Raw genomic sequence first — 20,958 nt, forward strand, 5'->3', positions numbered from 1 at the left:
AGTCAGTCAGATGAGATCAGCAGAAACTGGAATTAAATGGATCCAGACAGCACCTCTCTTTTGTCAAATGGTCACTAGTATGCAAAACTGAGTTCCTTTTTCATTTTCCCATTGGCAGGCACTTGGTGTTTCTTCCTTCTGATGCATGAGATAACCTGACAATAAACCTCTGCTTTGCTTGTCACAAGTGTCAACACTGATGTCATTAAGGACATCAGCACAGCCTTCAGAATGGCACTTGGGCTCCATCCAGCGGTTAGAGAGCTGCTTCTGTAGCAAAAGCAGCTGTAATTACTATTATTCATGTAATCTCAGCAGGGTACTAGGCCCCAGGTGGCTGCCTGTCTTCTTGGCTGGATGCCTTTCCTCTCGTACTGGGGCCAGAATATTGCTGGGGCAGCAATAGGACTACTCGTCTCATAGGAAGTGATTCTTCTCTACAAGTACAAATTCAAATAAATACAGCAGAACCAGGTGCAGAGGGCCCCATCAGGAAGTCAAAAAGGATTCTTCTGTGGTTATTTTGTGCCATTTATTTGCTGACTGCAGAGGACCAGTCTGAGGGTTTGCTCAGATGCTTGCCTGAAGCCCTCATGATTATCCAGGTTTACAGATGGGACTCCTAGCAATGACAGCTGTTCTACTGAGGTACCAGGGGTCCAAAGTAATCTTTCCATGCTTGACTTTTGAAAACTTATCAGTAAAAGACAGCGTTTTGATAGTTGTCAGGAATTTAAATACGTGACTCTTGTAAACGCTACGAAATTTCCTGATAAAATGCTTTATCTTGCTTGCACACCATCTGTGCAAATTAATACAAAAACTAATTACAAGTTGGAAAACTTTAAGGGCCTTCTTCCTGTCTTGCAACAGCCTGAGACAGCAGTAGCCTGATGGAAATAGTTTGGCAAGATGGAGAGAGTATTTGCAAGTTTACCTAGGTATGACAAGAGCTGGGCAGGTAAGGGACTAAGAGGGAGCAGCAAAAGTAGAAAACCCCAAAAACAAGTGATCAAGTGATCATTTCATATTGATAAGACTCTGAACTAGAAATACAGCAGAAAAGAGCTTTTCTCTGCAGGAAAGCAACAAGTGTGCAGTTGCAGCTGGCTGAATTTTCAGAAGCAGAACAGAAAGCTTAGACCTCAAACCAGGAGATACAAACAGCGACAAGATCATTTCACAAGTGACTGCAGTATCCCATTTGACCAACAACATATTTGCACAACACAGCAAATCTAACTGTACCCACTCTGTTTATCCTTCCTTTATAATTAAAAGCAAACAAACAAACAAAAAACCCCACAAATTTTAACATTGTCAGTCCTGAAAACCAAATTACTTAAAGCAGTGCAATTCCCAAGTGTAGGCTCAGTTACACTGGCATAAAAGTGCTCACACCTACATCAGATACATCAACAGAAGCAGATTATTTTAACTACATCTACACCAGTGAAATTGGAGCAAGTTAACTTGGTGGGCTTCCAGACTGAGTCAAATTGGTTGAAAAGCTGTAGGGAGACAGAGCCTGAGAAAACAGAAACAACAAAGCTACAGCAACATGAGTATGACATCAGCCCATGACTCAGAGTTTTCACATGAAAGCTTTACTCTGGGATATGTCACAAAGACAGCCTTAAAGGCTTGCATCTCACACTTTTTTAAAGGAGAGAAGGAGAGAGATCAGCTTGGAGTGGATACACAGCTGAAGGAACAAAAGGACAGGGGAACTGCTTGTACAAAATCCTTGTACCTCCTATGACCAAGGAAAGTCAGAGCAAACCTCCCCTTCATAACATTTATTCAATACAACCTCTTAATACAAATGAATACTGTCAGATATTACATGGTATCAGATGCATGACTGAGAAAGGGGCACATCTTCATCTCACATCCCATCATGCACATCCTTGTACCTGTCTCACAGGTAGAAAGGTCTGCAGCCTTCCATCTCCTGTTCTGCTTCTTCAGCTGTATTGTGTCCAATCTCATAGCATCACTTACTCCAGACACCTGCTCTATGTGTAAACCATGCAACTGGGATGCTGGAGAAGCACCACTGATAGATACTGCTCCAAATCTATCAGACAAGGCTAACATCAAACAATGGAAATCATCCTGATGTAACACATGGCACAGTGTTGTTACACCAGGAACCTGTACACTGTCCTCCAGAGCACATTAGGCACAGCCCTGAAGAGCTGTATTACCTCCACTCCAGTCCTTCATCTAGCCAACAATGATATCATTTATTTTTCCTAAACAAAGCAATTCATCCTTCTTCTCTGCCATCACATTTCCATTAAGATTCTGCTTGGTGCTACAAAGATCCAGGATCACTGATGGCATTTTTTTATAACCCTGGGGTGGATATATCTCTGCAATGGCAACTTCTAGCTGTAGCCAGCCTATGAAAAATAATACCATTATCAGCTAAACTGGAAAGGAACAGAAGAAGTTGAGGCTGAAATCTTTATTCCTTTGCTTTACTCCAGTCTCCCGATTTTCAGCTGATTTGTTCTTCAAACAGTGATAATTTTCCCAGAAAAGTACTGTTTTGCAGAAAGGCTGTCTCAAGAATAGAGACCACCTTCCTCACCTTCCCAAAAAGACTATAACATGTTTCTGGCTGTCCTCTCCCATTCTCAGGGTTCCAGAAAAGACAATCCATAACTCTTCCATAAATCAGAGTGCCTCCAAAATGTTTGTCCAGACATATACACATGTATCATAGGCCTCAATGCATACAAGCAATCTCAGAGCCCTCCATAACTGAACCCTTCGGCTCTGTAAATAAAACACCAGCATCACTTTACAGCTTGGAAAATAATAAATAGCTTGAAACCAAGTAATCTCCTCCCAGTCTGAAGTGTCCTTTGGTTTTCGTATCCATTCTTTTGCCATGACCAGGTACTTCCCTTCCCTTAGGCGTCCTTCATAAGCATCAGGCTTCTCAACCTGCACTCTACGATTTGTATACGTTTTGCCTCCCATCTCTTCTAGCTGACCATCTCCATCCATCTCTATTATACCATAACCCTGTACACACATAAACATTGACAAATTTCACCTTTACTGTCAAGGCTGATCACTAAATCCTGAACTGTTCATTGCATTCTTGTCAGTGGGGCACTGTCATGTGTCATTCTCCTGGGAAGGACGTGACCAGTCCAATCCCTCCCTCCCAGCTCCTGCATTTAACATACTCATTATATCCATGACTCCTTCCAGCTACTGTACCAGGTAAGGAGTACATTGCCTCTGACAGAGAGTGACATGTACACACTTCTGAGCCCTGCCAGGCCAATTTTTGAAGAGCATTAGCCAACAGAAGCATGCAAATGGTCTGAAGGACTTACACTGATATTGGAGACACAAGCCCATCTACAACATTCAGAAAAATTTTCTAATGCCTGTGACAGCAAAGCCCAACCAGTGGTGTTCACTTAATCCATGCCTAAGCCCCTCTTAATAAGGAAAGAGGTGAGGACTCACTTGGTAGGTGCCAGTACAGGATCATCTGCCCAGCCTCCTTGCCGGCGTGGTGGTTTAGGTGGTGGACCCTTTATTAAAGAGAAGAGACATATTACAGGCAGCTCCAGGCAGGACAAAGTCAAGCCAGATGAGGCACCAGGTCCACATAGACTAATGTTACACTTCACCAACTAAAGTCTGGAGGGATTGTGTTTAAAATGCTGTTTATTCATAAAATAAATGGCAGATAGATGTTGCAGGACAGCTTTTTAACTGTTTCTGTAAGCAAAATATGTATTCCCCTTATTAGTATATTGATGAGTTGCAGGACTGTGTGCCTTTGACTTGTCCATGACAAACAGCACAGTAGCAGACTGATCCACAGCAGATGCACTCTCCTGGCAAAACATGGTTCACTGGGAAGTTGATGCTGCCCACATTTCCTAGGGTACAAGACATCTGTTTTATATGAGAGGCCATTGCTAAAAAATGCCTGCTTTTGTCCACTGTCTAGAATAGCAGGTTGGATATAGCCAGCCATACCTCTGAGGTTAGTTGAGGTGAATCCCACCACTGCCATTGCTGAAATGCTGAAGGAGAAATTAATCTGGAGCATAAAGACACACTCCCTGCTATTTTCCTGCATTGTCCTGCAAGGCACTCTGTTGCATGGCAGGAAAAAAATGGAATTGAGTTTGGGGCTTATAATTGGAATTTTCAAGGAATTCCTACCATGTGAGTGCTGCATGTTGCCTTTTGCAGTTTTGGGCTCTATTCCCCCTGCCTGAAACACCTCACAGAGCAGCACCTTCAGTATTCTGCATGACAGGCAGTGGTGAAAGCAGAGGAGCAAGGTGAACTGCAAAGGAGTCTAAGCTGGAGCAATGATGGGGGAACAGGTGGCTCCCACACCTTGTATTAAGAAAGGGAAGGAGCTGTGTGACTCTTGAGGATTTTTGACTCGACAAGAGGGGACCTTGCATGTGTGGGGGGGTCACCCCTGATCCAAAGTCAAATTAACTCTTGCACAGATGGGGAAGGGGTTGAGCTAACCCCTGATGGTAGGGGTCTCCCATGTTTATTTCTTGAAGCAGAAGCATTGTTTGTGAGTGTGGGAAATTAAGAGACCTTGCCAGGGGCAGCTGCTGCATGCTGAAGGGAGCAGGGCATGACCCTGCATACCTCCCTGATAGGAGCAAAAATAGTCATTCTCCAAAAATAAACAGGGAGCAGGAATGAGGCAGGAGCTGCAGTCCCAAAATACCATCTTTCTTCAGCAAAGGGAGCACAGGAGGGCAGAGGGATAGGCAGGGAGCATGAAACGCAGGAAACAGCCTCCTTATATGGGCTCATCCGCAGGGGACAGAGCTCAGTCGACTGGAATGACCATGTCACAGAATGTGAAGCCTTCAGGGGCCTAAGTGAATGGAGTTTTCTGATCTTTAAATGATTCCCCCAGATTCTTAAGATGCCAAGCCAGAGAAGAGGCTATAGTGCCAAAAAAGGAGCATTTTGAATTCAGTTGATCTGGATACACCCATAGCCCAGGAAACGGGAAAAACACACCACATATGGGCGTGCATGCCCACATAAACATCCCTGTTCCCATTACACACACCCCTACCTCAAACACACACTCCCTCCCACACAGATCCTTCCCAGGCAAACAACCCTCCTCCTCTCATACCTCTGACAGCCAGCAGGATGTATTCCCAACACACAGCCTCACAACTCCTCGCAAAGGTGCATGGAGTTACAGAAATGTCACCAAAGAACCTGGGCCATAAGGCTGAGGGAAAATGTAGCACCTCTGGGGCGTTCCAAAGTTTAATTCTCTCATTCACCTTCCACTGCCTGAGGGGGGGGGTCTACAAGAAGGATGGAGAATGACTATTTACAAAGGCCTGTAGTGACAGGTCAAGGGGAAATGGCTTCAAACTAGAGAAGAGTAGACTTAGATTGGATGTTAGGAACAAGTTCTTTACCATAAAGGTAGTGGAACACTGGAACAGGTTTCCCAGGGAGGCAGTTAAGGCCACATCCCTGGAGATATTCTAGGTTAGCCTTGACAGAGCTCTGGGCAACCTGAACTACTTGAGAATGCTGCTGGTTACTGCAGAGGGGGTTGGACTAGATGACCTTTGGAGGTCCCTTTCAACCCAGACTGTTCTATGACCATCAACACTAGCCTTCAGAACAAAGATACCTCAAGTGGGGTACCCCTTACAGAAAGAGTGACAGGAACGATTGCCCCAGTCTTTGCACAGGCCAGGACTCCATGGCACCTAGGGGCTTGATTCCAGTGTCCTGCCAACGGTCTAACATGTTCCCATTGATCATACACACCAGGCAACCCTGAATGTCTGTCAGACCCTGACAAACACCTCACATACACCTACAGGTCTCTTACTCCTCTTGCAATAAATCAGGTAATTCGTTTTGAACTGTCTACAGAAGCACTAGCAAGAGGAAAGGCAATGGTAACTGTCAGCTGAGGATAAATAGCCTTTCTTTGTTAGCTGTCTGCAAAGTGCCATAATAAGGTCACATGCCATGTGTATTTTTGTCAAGTAAATAAACCTGCCTTCCTCTACTTTCACATTTCCAAAACCTCAGCATAATTTAAAATCAGGAATGCAGTATTGTGCATTGCTCTAATATGGTGACAGGTAGGGACACTGCAATTGCAAGCTGGAGCTGCAGGCAGAAAGTGGGAAGAACGTCAAGCCCAGAGGGAGCAGAGCAGAAAGAGAGGACCTTGTTCTGCAATGGAACAACTGCCACAAAGATGATGAAGAGAGGGCAACATCTCTCTTATGAGGAAAGGCTGAGGGAGCTGGGACTCTTTAGCTTGGGAAAGAGGAGACTGAAAGGTGACCTCATTCAGGTTTATAAATATGTGAAGGGCAAGTGTCAGGGGGAAGGAGCCAGGCTCTTCTCAGTGATGCCCAATGATAGCACAAGGGGCAATGGATGCAAGCTGGAGCGTAGGAGGCATGAACATAAGGAAAAACTTTTTCACTGTGAGGGTGGCAGAGCACTGGAACAGGCTACCCAGAGAGGTTGTGGAGTCTCCTTCTCCTGAGACATTCAACACCCACCTGGGTGCGTTCTTGTATGACTTACTCTAGGTGATCCTGCTCTGGCAGGGGGATTGGACTGGGTGATATTTCAAGGTCCCTTCCAACCCCTAATGTTCTGCAATTGTATGACATGTGCTCCTGAGCACACCTTCTCAGTAAAAAAGACTATGGGCTTTAAATGATGGCAACTTGTTGCTACCTGTGCATTGAATCGCAGGCAAGATTCTCCTGTACGTTCCCAGATGCAAAGCTGAGCTACAGATCTAAACAGTTTGGTTTTCAAAACACTCATACTTCACCAGCTCCTGCAACAGTGTGCTCTTTTCTCAGCTCTTGCTGCTCAGTCTCTTTCACAGCATTAACTAATGCTCACTGTAGTTTGCTTTTCCACTTAAGCTTTGTCAGTTATCTCCAGACTTCCTCTACCTTAGTTTCTGCAGATTGTTCCCTTCTTCAAGGAACACTGCCATGGTCTAAGCTTTTCATTTTATTTTTTCCTCAGAAATTCAGTTCACCATTTTTGTGATGTCCCTTTCCCAGTATTTCTCAGGCCACCTTCCTTACCAATACTTTCATACTACCATTTTATCTCCCCCTTTCAAAAATGACTGGCCTGGATTCCATCTCTCCTGCATAAAAGTAGAAAGCTTACCTTCATTGTCTGTAGTCAGGCCCCTTCTTATCAGATAGATGTAGAATTCTAATTTGGCTTCCCCATTAAGGCAGAAATTTGCAGACTACTTGTCAGATCATGCCTGCAGTTTTGAAGGTGCTAGTTGCATGCTGCATCCTTCAGAGAAGCAACTACTCTGCATGTCTTCAGATCCTGAGAGTCCAGCAAAGTTTCTCTTGGTACCTACCACAGGTAAATCATGGACATGTTGGGTCCTTCAGATTCTCAGGTGGATCTGGAAATATGAACTAATTTACCTTCCTCAACCTGACAACTCCTTTGAAACAGCAAGCACTCTGTGCTGGGAAACAGGGACCAAATGACATTGACAGCATGCAACAGAGGACATATAATTTTTCTATCACATAATAAATCTCCTAAAAAAAGTGTGGCATCTATGTTCTGCTCAACACACAAACTCTCAGATTTTATGCAGTATGTATGTGCCTTGTTTGGTTTTTATCCAGCATTTACCACAGATCAGAAAGAAATTAGTATGGTCAGTCTGGAGCTTCCTCTTCTCAAGCAAGTTGCCTGAGGCTTCCCTGGCTGAGGAAAAGCAAATCTTCACAAACAGGCTTGATGAATTAGTTTTGACTGGTACTAATTAAGAAGCTGTAAGTCAAATAGCCCCACTGCTTCCAAGCAGCCACATAACACTTACAATCTGTACTGATCTCAGAGAACAGATGATATCAAAAAGGGCTTAATTCCCAGATCTATACAAGCCTCAGCTTTCTGCAAAGAACAACCCACCTCGGTTAGCCCTTCCTTATCATGTCCATAGACTGTTCAGGTTGTGCATTTGATTTTAATGAATACCCTCCAAGGACTTCTAGGTCTTAAACACCTAGCAGAAAATACTGGATTTCCATTTCATCCACAAACTGTCCTTCTTCATGGTCATTGACCTTCCTTTACTAAAGAAAGCATCATGGAGACAGAGACAGTTCTTGGAGGGCTTCAAATATTCTCTGTTAGCTACCACAGGAGGTAAAGAAGCAGCTCACATCTAGAATTTCTTCCCTAAAACAGTGGTCAGCTGGCATGTGCACCTGCTGGGAAAGCTGCCATATTGCACAATTTGGCACCTTGACCTGTTTCAAGAGTTGCCGTTCTTCCCTGCATAAAAACAGTGAACCCCTCTGAGCAAGGGGTAACCAAGTAGAATCTTCTCAGGTAAGTGCTCCTCCAGCCTTCCTAGGCATGAGGAACATCTCTCAGTTTGCTACTACCTTGTGCTACGTCCTGTCAGACATGTTCCCATCCATCTCCACCACTACTACCATTCTTCTATTGCCTTCAGGTGGGTGATGCTTTTCCACTCAAAAGCATGAAATAAATGTGTGGAAAAGGATAAGCTTTAAATAAAATTATTTGTGATGGGATTGTCCCTAATCAAAGGGCACCAAACCAGCATCACAGTAGCCAAGCACTAGAAAGGCTGAGAAACATGGCTGACCAGCAATGTTATTTCAGTAGATGTCATCAAAAGGCTAGTAGATAAGCTCAGAAAGCTGAAAATAACTGTCCTGCTGGCCAGCCAGTCGGGGTGCAAGGGAGAGAAGCAGCACAAGGCCTTGGGGAGCTCCAGGCCATGCAGTGCTGGGGCTCACACTGGGGAAGTTGGCCTAATTAGGGAACAAAAGTTCAGTTGCATTTTTGAGATTCCTCCTGGAGAATCTGGCCAGCTTCCAGTCAAGCGGTCCCCAGGAACAGGCTGGAAGTCCACAGCATTTCTACAAGCAACCAGAAGACCACTGGGGGGGGGGAGTGCAGGGAAAGAAAGAAAGAAAAAAAAAAGGCAGAAGCAATGTCTGTAAAATGGAAGCAGGTAAAAAAAGCCAGTGCAGTGCTTCCTTGGATGCTGCTCACCTTTGGTGGAGGGTATTTATGTATTTATTAACACAATGCAAGAATCCAGACTAATGACTGAAAGTCCTGGACATGGAGGGACAAATGCAGCTCAGCCCAGAAGACAAATGGGAGGGCATTCACAATGTGCAACAGCTACAGGAAATTCTGCCTCAGAGAACTCTCCCAGGTTCTCAGAGATGCCAGCTGTTTCTAGAGCTGTCTACTGCCAATTCACCCCACTCCCAATTACATGCCTAAGAAGGCAAAACCCTGGCAATGTGTCATATACAAATAGCAGCTAGCCCCTGGTCAGGGTTCTTCTGCAAGTGGAATATCACAGGGGAGAACTGGATACTAAACACCACAGTCAGAGTGTAAGGTCTTTGGGAACAGGAATTTTTGTCCCAGCCACATGCCAACGCTCTCTAGATCTTAGAGCAATGCAAATTACAAATACTAATAATAAGGGACTGCATCACAATTACACACAACTTCTTAGGTCATGAAGTTTCTGAACTAGAGTGGCTGGGATTATTTTTACACAAATAAGGTCCTCCAGTAAGCACCCAGTAGAGTGTAGCCAGTGCTGGGCTCCTCATTTGCAGGTTTCTAAGTTTCAGGGGATGCAGGGAAGAGCACTTGCAGGGAGGCTGCTGTGCAGATCAAGACCAGGCCAGGCAATGAAATGAAAGTTTGGAACTGGGTGCCAACCACTGTGCAAGGGTAAGAACTGGGTCAGGAAAACACCGCTCTGATTAAAGGCCCTGATCATATCGAGCCCCAGGCCATGTCTACACCACAGGTGCAGACACACCTGCAAGCAGGACCCATGTGAGTCAGCTCAAGTCTGGAACTGGTCTAGCTTTAAGTACCTCTGCTAATCAAGCTGATACCTCCCCAGGGAGAGTGCAGGTTGCTTCTCACCATGGGATCTCTGCACCATTCTGCACTGTATTTTAGAATGCAAATACACTGGCTCAAACCACCCCACCAGACAGGGCAACTAAGCAATGCAAGTCCACAGCTCTCTTCACATTTCAGGCACTTAAATTTTTGTGATAGTTGCTCTTCCAACAAACATTCATTGGAAGCAATTGTTCCTGATATGTTCACAGAATCACAGAACATCAGGGGTTGGAAAGGACCTCAAAAGATCATCTAGTCCAACCCCCCTGCCAGAGCAGGATCACCTAGAGTAGGTCACACAGGAACACATCCAGGTGGGTTCTGAATGTTTCCAGAGGAGGACACTCCACAACCTCTCTGGGCAGCCTGTTCCAGTGCTCTGCCACCTTCACGGTGAAAAGGTTTTTCCTCATATTTAGGGGGAAACTCCTGTGCTCCAGCTTGCCCCTTGTCCTATCATAGGACATCACTGAGAAGAGCCTGGCTCCCTCCTCCTGACCAATCACCCTTTACATATTTATAAACGTGAATGAGGTCACCCCTCAGACTCCTCCAAGCTAAAGAGACTCAGCTGCCTCAGCCTTTCCTCATAAAACACAAGAGCCCATGTTTCCACCCAAATTGGTTTAAAAGCACTGGGAAACAGAACTACAGAAGGACTTGGTTTCCCCCTCTGGAAAGGTCAGATCCTCAAATCCTCTTTCCAGTTGTTGCCTTAAAGCATGTTGTCACTCAAACTTTGAGTGATACAGTGCCACAGGAGTCAGCATCCACCTAGCTGGGAAATCAGGCACTCTCCCTGTTTCAGTCCATGAAGGAACTTGAGAGTACCTAAGGCATGTCCACCAAAGCACTGCTAGAGAATAAGGTCCCAGCTGGACTCATTAGGACTGGTACAAATATCTTTCTGCTAAAATATTGCTGCATTAAGTTAGAAAGCCCTTCCCTGCAGCCCCAGCTTATAGGTTTGTCATTGTATGTAATATTCTCTAGCGAGGTGGGAACCACTACTTGATACATCATAAAATCAGTATCTTCCAGCTTGGAAAGGAGATAGTGGATGTAATCTTCACCTATAAAGCATGCAGCTTCAACATTGAAATGAACACCTCCATCCCTGGAGATCCCCAAAGGCAAGGAAAAGCCCTGCTCCACTGCTGAAGGCTACAGAACACAGGATGGGGATCAGGATGACTCACTGCTAGTGGAGGTACATGCACCACCAGAGCTCTCAACACAGGGCCAGAACTCCACAGGCCAGGGTTTCAAGCACACTGCAGTTCCCAGCTTAACAGATCTGCAGGCCCATCCTGGGATTGTCCACACATGACACAGGCACCTAATATAGGCTGTGGATTTTGCTGTGAGGATAAGACTTCTATGGCTACCTGTGTTTAGGGATTCCCCACAGGTCTCCTGCACAAAGCCCTAGCCCTTCAGACAGGGACTAAAGCAAACTAGAACAGGGATTTCTCCAAGGCCCCAAAGCAAATCTGTAGCAATGCCAGGAAGAGAACCCAGCAAAATCCTGGCTCACAGCCACATTCATACTCCTCCTGCCTATTCTGCCTCTGCAAATTAACTGAGATATTAGGATACACCCTCTATTATACCATTGATCAGCCTCACAGCCTGTGGCTAAATGTCCCTGGCAGCCTTGGAAAGTACAGCCAAATGAAGTGATTCAACTGGCAAAAATTCAGATCCAAGATGAGTGGTGTGCCAGGGGATGCAAAACAAGTCTCAGAGCAGGCAGATGGCTGGAGGGCAGGACTTCAGCAGGTACGGTCACACCCGCAGCACTGCAGGAGCTGTTTTCAGGCAGACACAAAGTATCTTCAGTGCAGCAAGAGAAAAGGGACCAAATCCAGGAAGAGTTCAGATTGTAACACTCAGCACAGCCCGAAGGGAGTTCAGAGAAGGGTTACATGAGCCATCAGGGGGACGAAGGGGCCAACCGCGGTCGAATGATTCAAGAAGCCAAGCATTTCAGCTTGGCCAGGCAGTGACGAAGGGAGGGAGATACTGCAACATGTTTTGGATCACACTTTATCCACTAATAATTGGGTTTGGGAAAGACTCATGATAAAATTAACAGAAGTTTGTAAGCACCTAGTATGGTAAGTTACAAGCAGCTTGCTGATCATTTCAGACTTCTCAAGGCTCGGTTAACCTCTTTGTTACCCATCACAGGCACTTACAAATGGAAGAATGCTGTGACTGTGATGCTGCAGAGCATAAGCCTGAATAAAGGGTGCAGGAGTTACCTAAACAAGGGGGTTCAAAGCAGGGATCACTTCATACCAAGGAACATCTTGCCAGGCACCATTGCATAACATCCCTGAAGCAACAATTGCTCATGTGGAAGAGTCAGATCAGTTTAGTTATTTTAATGAAATTTAGCAGTCAGGAGAAAGAAGGCATCTGTGGCATGTGACCAGCCACTACTCAGTACAGCAGACCTTGGGAATCAACGATTTAGGGCACCGTACTCAGGTGTGATTAGTTTCCAGTGAAATGACTGTAAGGACTGCTTCTAGTGAGGGAAGAGAAGGAGGTTAGATCAATTATCAGGTGAAGTTTTTATTGGGTAACCAGTCCCCAAAACTAGAGCCATCAGTGGGAGGTCTCTTTGCCTGAGAAATGGAAAAGTGCTCTGGGCATAGTCCTGAACCATCCATCACTGACAAATAAACCCAGTGGATCTTTCCTATAACATCATCCTTAGCACTACCAAGAGAAAACTGAACTAATGTGAACAGTCTTAACTCCTTGTGATGAACATATCCTTCTGAGGCCAGAATTAATGAGATGGGTGATGGGGGTTTCTTTTCTGGGCTTTAAATTTTACAAATGACTCCACTATGCTACCAGTACACAGCTGGCACTTCAGCAGAAGGAATTAAAGAGTACAGGAAAGAATGTTTAACTGTCAACATATGCAGAGAATAACTCTAGCCAGGAAAACCTGGGCAACACCAATTCCATAGTTAGTAAGAGTGCAAGACAATTAGCCCAAGGACTTCAACACAAACAGGTACTAGTTCTCAGGTTGATTTGAACAGCACCATGTCAGCTTCTAATGCAATATGAACGCTGAGCTGTATTATAGTTTGCTGCAGAATGAGAAAGGAGATGTGTATTTCTTTCCTCTGCATAACAGGAGCCTGGCAAGAAGCACTATACTATCCTGTTAACCACAGATACTAGCACTGAAGTGCTGGTGCAACAAAAAGAAAACACTGATGGAAAATAAAGGCATTACTACTGGCTGGCTTTCTCCTCTGGGGCACCAGCAAGACTTCAAGATCCCAGAAGACAAGTTTTCATGTTATGGGAGCAAGCTAACTATACTGGACAGCAAATCTAACCTCAGTCAGGTTTTGTACTCTATTAGCTAATTGCTGCCCTGACTTTTAAATCAAAATAGAGTACCTTTCCAATGGCTACATATATATCTGTGACCTCAGAACAAGATGCAGCAGCTGATAAGAGCAGCAGCAACATAGATAATAAAAAACCTGTCAGCAATAGGAGCAGAGGATGCAGGAAAGGCATTGCATCCAAGGCAAACTTTGTCTTACTCTCCCATACAAGAGACCCCTCTTAAGGTAGTCTGCAGACACATTAATAGTTTAGTCCTTCTAGTCCCCTTCAGAGAAGCCAGCATCTACCTAGCAAGCCTCCTAGTCTTACATGGTCAACCTTTTCCTCAGGGTCTTCATCCTAGAAGGATCAGCAGGCAAAAAGAGAGAAAAAAATTAAAAGGAAGAACTATGGAAGCCTCCACAAAATAGCTTCAAGATTGACATGAATAGCTTCAAGATTAACATGAATGATTGCCCCACAGCACATGGTTTGAAATCTTATTTACTTGAACAAAGTACAAAGTTGATCCCCCCCATTGTAAGATATTACAATGTAAGATATTATATCCAGTTATTTATGCATATACCAACTGTGATACAACAAAGCAACTCTGCTTAACTGCAATGGGATCAAAGTCTGCCAACAATCAGACCTTGAAAAGCATACTAAAGGAAAAAAAAGAAAAAACAACACACACACACAACCCCCTCCCCCCCCAAAAAAAAAGAGACTGAGAACAGACTTAGTTCATCCTCCCTGTAGTGTAAGAAAATCCAAATCTTTAGGTGTGTAGGACACCAGAAAGATTTGTATAGATAGGCTCTGCAACCATGCCAGAGACCAGAAACAATGCTGGACTGGTCAGTACTAGAGGTTAAATGCTGTAAAAAGCTACAGTTGTTTTTTTTTTTTTCAGGAGCTACTGTCTTACAAAGCAACCTCAGATCCTCTACTGGGAGCAGGAGCTGTAGCAGTTACCATAAGATAGGCCTTGCTGGCAACAGTGTCAGCTTTACTAGATGAGCTTTAGCTTACCCTATAAGGGAGAGGCTTGGTTATGGGGTGGATGAGTAACTTGAGGAAAGTTGCCTGTTAATCACCATGAAAATTGCACACTGGTTGAGAACCCTTCTGATGTGCAGCAGCAGTGACAACAAGCTGTTAGGCAAGAAGGAGTCATAGAATTGTCAGCGTTGGAAGGGACCCCAAGGATCATCTAGTTCCAACCCCCTGCCATGGGCAGGGACACCTCCCACTAGACCAGGCTGCCCAGAGCCACATCCAGATTGGCCTTAAAAAACTCCAGGGATGGGGCTTCTACCACCTCCCTGCCCAACCTGTTCCAGTGTCTCAGCACCCTTATGGTGAAGAACTAAGAACCCAGTCAACTAAGAACCCAGTAATCCCTACATTATCCTAGAAGTGACTCTGCTCACAATCCCTCAGGGAGAGAATCTTGTACCCAGTGACCCTGCACCAGGAGTATGCACAAGATGGATGGAAACACTACGCTAACCACACTAACCCACCTGTTTTTCCTTCTGGACTGCATCATCTCTCCTGGGGAACAGAGAAGCCATATGATTCACAAACTGCAAATATCTCTGATCAAAGCGGTTTAGTATCTAAGTCCACTTTGTGTCTGAGCTGTCATATGGTCTTACAGTTTTACCATGACAGGAGCAGAGGGAGAGGACATCCAGGTTAGGGCAGCTGGGGTAGAGAAGTGATACTATACAGAGCTGTATCAGTGAGCAGTGTAAATAAAATCAGATTTGCCCAACTGCTAAAATCTGTTGGAAGTGTGTATTTGTCAGCTAGAAACCTACTTATTCCCACAACCAAGAGCAGAAAGGCTTCTGTGGGACCCAACATGACCTAAACTTCTTTAAACATAGATTCTGAGTAGTACAGGACTCACAGTAGCAAAGAAGGAAATCCAGCTGGACAGCACATGTTAGAAAAACATTTAATAACCACTTCTTTGAGCAATGTGGATTTCACCCTCAGCAACTGATTTGCAGTTGTTTATTCACTCAGGTTAGATAACTGAGTCCTGGATATCAGCCTAAAGAATCACTGTCAGGAGTGTCTGTAAGCTGGGTGGTGGAAGTCTAAATAGCTGCTTTGAAAATTCACCTGTGGGAACATCCTTCCAATATACAGTGGAGGTGGAGATTCATGTCTTTCTACATGAACCTATGCTGAATAAAGTATTCTTTACAGCACAGAAATGCTCACTTTTTAACTGTCACCCAAAGACCACAATTACACAACCAAGCTTACAAATATCAGGTAGGACAAGACAAGAGCATACTTTCAGAAGTGAAAGCATGGAGCCTTTCCCCAGATTTTGATGGAATGTGGGGAAAAGAACCAGCAGCGAACTGGTTCTTTGGGCAAACCCTGATATAAAGTGCCCCTGTCCTACGTGTGTAAAAACACTCTCAACATAGACTGGAAAATCCCCATCCTTTAGGCTGACATATTGCCTGCTAAAGCACTCCACTCAAAACACCTACAAAGTGCTGAGAGACACCAACATCACACTGAGATTATAAAGGGCAGGAACCAAGGAACTCTTGGACAAGGTCCCAAGGGAATCCCATCATCAGAGGATGAAGAGAAAACAGGCTATGGAAGCAGGTACATTGCAGTATTTTTGCATACTGATTTCACACAGAGCAGCAGATAGTTCACACTTACTGAGACACAGAAAAGGAAAAACTTGCTGATATATTTGAAATAAAAAGGCTTTTCCACTCAGCTTTCCAAATCAATCTCCTCAAGAGCTCCAAACCTGGCCACTTTTTTTTCGGTAGATGTCATGAAGCCAACATTCAGGCTGTGGGATGCAGTGATGTTAGAGCCAGGAATAAGGTTTGAATTCTATTCTATAAAAGTTTCCAGACGTTCTGGTAGGATGGGATAGCAAAGATCTTCAACAAATCTGCCCCTCCCACTATACAAATAACATGGCCAGCTTGAGTTTGTCTCACTTTGTCAGAAACTTGATAGCATCAAGATGAGTAAAAAGCAACACATCAAGCCACGGCTGGGAAAGGCTTCCCAATGGGAAAAAAAAAAAAAAAAAAAGATGCATTACCCCTCTGAAAATGAATGTTTGAAATGCAGAGTTCTGGCATGCAGCAATCAGATTTATCTCTAGGAATTCCCATTTACGGCATATTCCCCTGGGTGCCCAAGTAGCGCCTGCTGGTTTGCCAAGGAGCTCCAAAGGCCACTGCTGCAGGAGGATGCTGACTCCACCACTTACAGCAAACAATCATGTTCCTTCTTGCCTCCTGAAATAATACACAGCTGCAGTGTTGTTGTTAGTACTTGTACTCCTGAAAAGGCAGGAATGCTCCGTATGTCAAATAGCAGACCATGAGCTTTGTGACCTTCAATGAGCCCCTTGAGGAGACAGAGGTCTAAATTTGAAGGTAATGCAAATACTTCCACACAGGAATGGAAATTATCAAATAAAGATTTGGGCAGAGGAATTACAGGTACACCACTGCAGTTAAGGATCTTACTGTAGGAGAAATACACATACAACAGGCACTGAAAAGATACTAAGAGAACATACTTTTCATAAAGCTTGGGGGAAGCATATTAAGCTACAAGGCACAAGAGGCTACATTTGTGCCCTAAGGAAGGAGATTTTCACAATACCTTTGTAGAAGACACACAATTATCACATAATCACAGAATGTTAGGGGTTGGAAGGGACCTTGAGAGATCATTGAGTTCAACCCCCCTGCCAAAGCAGGATCACCTAGGGCAGGCCACACAGGAACACAGGCAGGTGGGTTTTGCAAGTCTCCAGAGGAGACTCCACAGCCTCTCTGGGCAGCCTGTTCCACTCCTTGTGTTGAAGTGGAACCTCCTGTATTCTAGCTTGTACCCATTGCTCCTTGTCGTGTCACCAGGCGCAACTGAAAAGAGCCTGGCACCTTCATCTTGGCACCTACCCCTCAGGTATTCATAAACATTGATAAGAACCCCTCTCAGCCTTCTCTTCTCCAGACCAAACAGCAGCAGTTCTCTCAGTCTTTCTTCGTAGCAGGGATGCTCAAATCCCCTATTCATCCTCGAGGCTCTCCATTGGACTCTCTCCAGTAGATCCCTGTCTCTCTTGAATTGGGGAGCCCAAAACTGGACACAGTATCCCAGGTGTGGTCTTACCAGGGCAGAGCAGAGGGGTAGCAGAACCTCCCTAAACCTGCTGAACACATTTTCCTTAATGCATCCCAGGATGCCGTTAGCCCTCTTGGCCACAAGGGCACATTGCTGTCCCATGGAGAACTTGCTGTCCACTAGCACTCCAAGGTCTTTCTCCATGCAGCTGCTTTCCAGTCTGTACTGGTAGCTGGTGTTACTCCTCCCCACATGCAGGCCGCTGCACTTGTCCTTTGCCTAGCTTTCCAGCCTGTCCGGATCTCCCTGGATGGCAGCACAGCCTCCCGGTGCGTCAGCCATGTCCCCCAGTTTCGTATCATCATCAAACTTGCTCAGGGTACACTCGATCCCCTCATCCAGGGCACCTGAGGAGATGTACTACTGTCTGGAGTCTCTTTTGAGAGACAGAGTCCAGGTCATAAAAAGACCAGTTTTAAAACTCTGAGGAACCACTGAGGGCAGAGTCACCATCCTGAATGTAAAGCTGCAAGTGAAGGTATGAATATGGCAACGGTTTAAGATAAACCCCTTTGTCCACAAAATCAGGGCTAAGTATAAAACTTCCTATGCTGAAATTAAATACATGGGGCCTCCTCCACTACTGCCAGTTCCAGGAAAAATGTACTTCTTCAAATTTATTTTGCATTTCTTTTGGGAAGGTTTCTTGAAAGGGTTTGCAACATGACCAGATGGCTGAATGAGACATCCATGGTAACAGCTGACCCCACCACTTGGAGGCAAGCCAAGGACAAGCTGCCAGAAAAGCCAAAGGTGATCACCAATCTAGGGTGAAGGGAAAAACAATATTACTTCTATTAAATGCTCACTTTGGTATCCAATGTGACTGTGTATGAGAAGCCTCCAATTCTGAAGCAAAGGAAAAGATCAAGTGTATTTTTATAGTGTATTTTGTCTCCTCTTCAGTACTCTAAGGTATTCGGTTAACAGCAACATTTAGCAACAAAGAACTGTCTGAAGGAAGACTATTGACACAAAGGTTTCTTCCTGGTGTTTAAGATCCAGTAATAACATATTTGAATCTTGTAAGGCGTGTAAGACCTCACCCTACTGCTGCTGACAAGCTCACTGCTTTCAACAGAAGATTGTAACTATTTCTTAGCCCTCTCCAGGGGTGTCCAAGGACAGAAGCTTTTATGATCTCTTCTCAGCTAATTATAGAGACTATGATAGGAGGCACACCAAGTATACTTGCAGTAACTTACAATCAGGCAGCTGTACATCTCTTACCAACCAAGGAATCAGCCCACGAATGAAGACAGCCAGTTCCAGGTGGAGAATAATCTGACAGTGAGCCACCCTAATCTGAAGGATAACCAATGATTACACCCACTTAAACCACCAGCTGGTTTCTTGACTAACCTATGAGCCCCACGTTATTTTGAGTTCTTAGAAGACCCTTCCTGGCCTCCTATAGCATAGCCAGGGAAGGAAGAACACACAGGTGGGAGATGATTCTGCATCATGCCTATCAAGAGGAAAGAGCATAGTTTCTCCAGAAAAAACAAACAAACAAACCCCCCCTCCCACCAAACCTGTCATTGCAAGGTAAGCCTTAACAGTGTATTTTTGATGGCATCACAGGGACTCCAAGGAACTATCTCCCCACAAAACCATTTTGGTACAGATGGCTGAGAAAACTACTCCATGTAATAGGAGAGAATCATGAAATAGCCACTTCCAAGATAGAATGTTCCAGGACTCTGAGCACAGTAGCTTAAAACACAGCTGGTTCCCGGGGGGGCAGCATGGCAAAGTAATTTTGCCATTTAAAGAAGTAAAGAATATGATATGCTAGACATCATGACTGGTGTTGCAAATAGCAAGAGTATAATCTCATTTAAACAAACATCATTGTCAATAAACTGGAAGTCTGATGATGCTTTTGTCCATCTGAAAGTGTCGGGGAGCAAAATCTGTATGCCATTTCTTGACAGATGCCCCTTCCAGCAGGAGATGCCTGTGGAAAAGCCATGCTAACATCAAAGAGCAAACTTCCAGATAGAATGTGAGCATTCTGTAGCACTAAATAGAGTGAATCAAAATGGTTTCAGTCTCATCTTTCTAGGTATCAGAGGATGTTGCCTCATTCTCCTGTCAAAGAGGGGTTCCAGAGCATCTTCTGCTTTTTGAAGATGTACTGACAGAACCAACTCGAAACAAAAGGTTTTCTCCAAAGCCAAGTGGGAACTGAGTTTGCCTTTTATTACTCACAAGACAAAGTTTCAAATGCTTCAAAGCTAACTCCTAGCATGACTTTTGTAGCCTGTGCATAGTGGAAAGCATGTCACTGTATAAGCTTGATATCGACCACCTCAGATACCAAATTCTTGCTCTAGCAAAAACAAAGTGCAAGACTAGGGCACCTGCCTACCCCTGCTCTGTCTTGCTACTGCGGATGTGTCACAAAATTATGTGCCTGCTCATATTTTAACTCCCATGGAAGGTACGCATGTGCAAGAGGGAGAGGCCTTAAGTCCTGTGTGATGCTATTCTCCATACCTCACACGTGAGAAACTCTAGCCCCAGATATGACCCTGTGTGAAAACTACAAGATGCAGAGGGAAGGGGACAGGACAGTCACATGGTTCCCATCTCTGAGGACAAACTTCAAAGGACAGTACACACTGTGTGGGAAACAATCTCAGAAGAAACGAAGAATTCTCCACTGAAGACACCAGCAGGACTACAGGCAGGTTCTCCTGACAGGACACCCACCTCTCCGAGAGAAGCAGACGAGGAATTCTTCCTGCTGAGATTCTCATCCGGCAAGAGGTCCTGGCGGGCTCGACGGCCCATCTTTAGTATCTGTAGCACAGGAGGAAACGCAAAGGAGCAGAGGGAACACGGTTACTGAGAAAGGCTGCTTCAGAGCAGAAGAAAAACGCGAGTAATAGCTCTGCAGCTGAGACGTGTACTCCTCAACAGCACAAAAGCACTTCCAGCTGCAGGCGTTAATCCTGCAGCCTCCTCCGAGCCCGACCTCAGCCGCTCAGCCCTTCCCGCTGCAGGGTGTCCCACAGCCGCCTAACCCCGCGGCGGTCCCTAAGGATAGCCCAAGCAGGCCTCCCGGAGCCAGGGAACGGCATCATTTCCCCGCCTACCGCCGCCATACAGAGAGGGCTGCTGGTCCCGAGGCTGCCCAGCCGCACTCGTCCCGCTGGCGTGGGAACGGACCGCAGCTGAAGACCCCGGCGCCCCTGCTCCGAGGGACTGGGGCCCGCTCCGGCCTGCGCCTGGGCCTGGCCCCGAGCCGGACGCTCCCACCCCACCCCCGTGGACGGGCAGCTGACGCGGCGGGTGGCAAGGCAGGCTCGCTGCGCCCCGCGTCCCGCTCACCCCGGCGACACCCCCACGCCGCGGCGCCTCCGCTCGCTCCGGCTCGGCCTCCAT

At 45.4% G+C, this 20,958-nt stretch overlaps 1 protein-coding gene across 1 annotated transcript in view; it reads right to left on the reverse strand.

Moving 5' to 3' along the window:
* The window catches only part of IFT43 (intraflagellar transport 43), a 43,942-nt gene extending 22,984 nt beyond the window's left edge, over positions 1–20,958 (reverse strand). The window contains exons 1-4 of the mRNA XM_054400637.1: positions 20,905–20,958; positions 20,284–20,373; positions 13,690–13,719; positions 3,496–3,563 (exon numbers count right to left, since the gene is read on the reverse strand). Of these exons, the coding sequence (XP_054256612.1) occupies positions 3,496–3,563; positions 13,690–13,719; positions 20,284–20,373; positions 20,905–20,958 (242 nt within the window). The remainder of the gene's footprint in view (positions 1–3,495; positions 3,564–13,689; positions 13,720–20,283; positions 20,374–20,904) is intronic.

This window comes from Indicator indicator, chromosome 4, assembly GCF_027791375.1.
Source record: "Indicator indicator isolate 239-I01 chromosome 4, UM_Iind_1.1, whole genome shotgun sequence".
NCBI lineage: Eukaryota > Metazoa > Chordata > Aves > Piciformes > Indicatoridae > Indicator > Indicator indicator.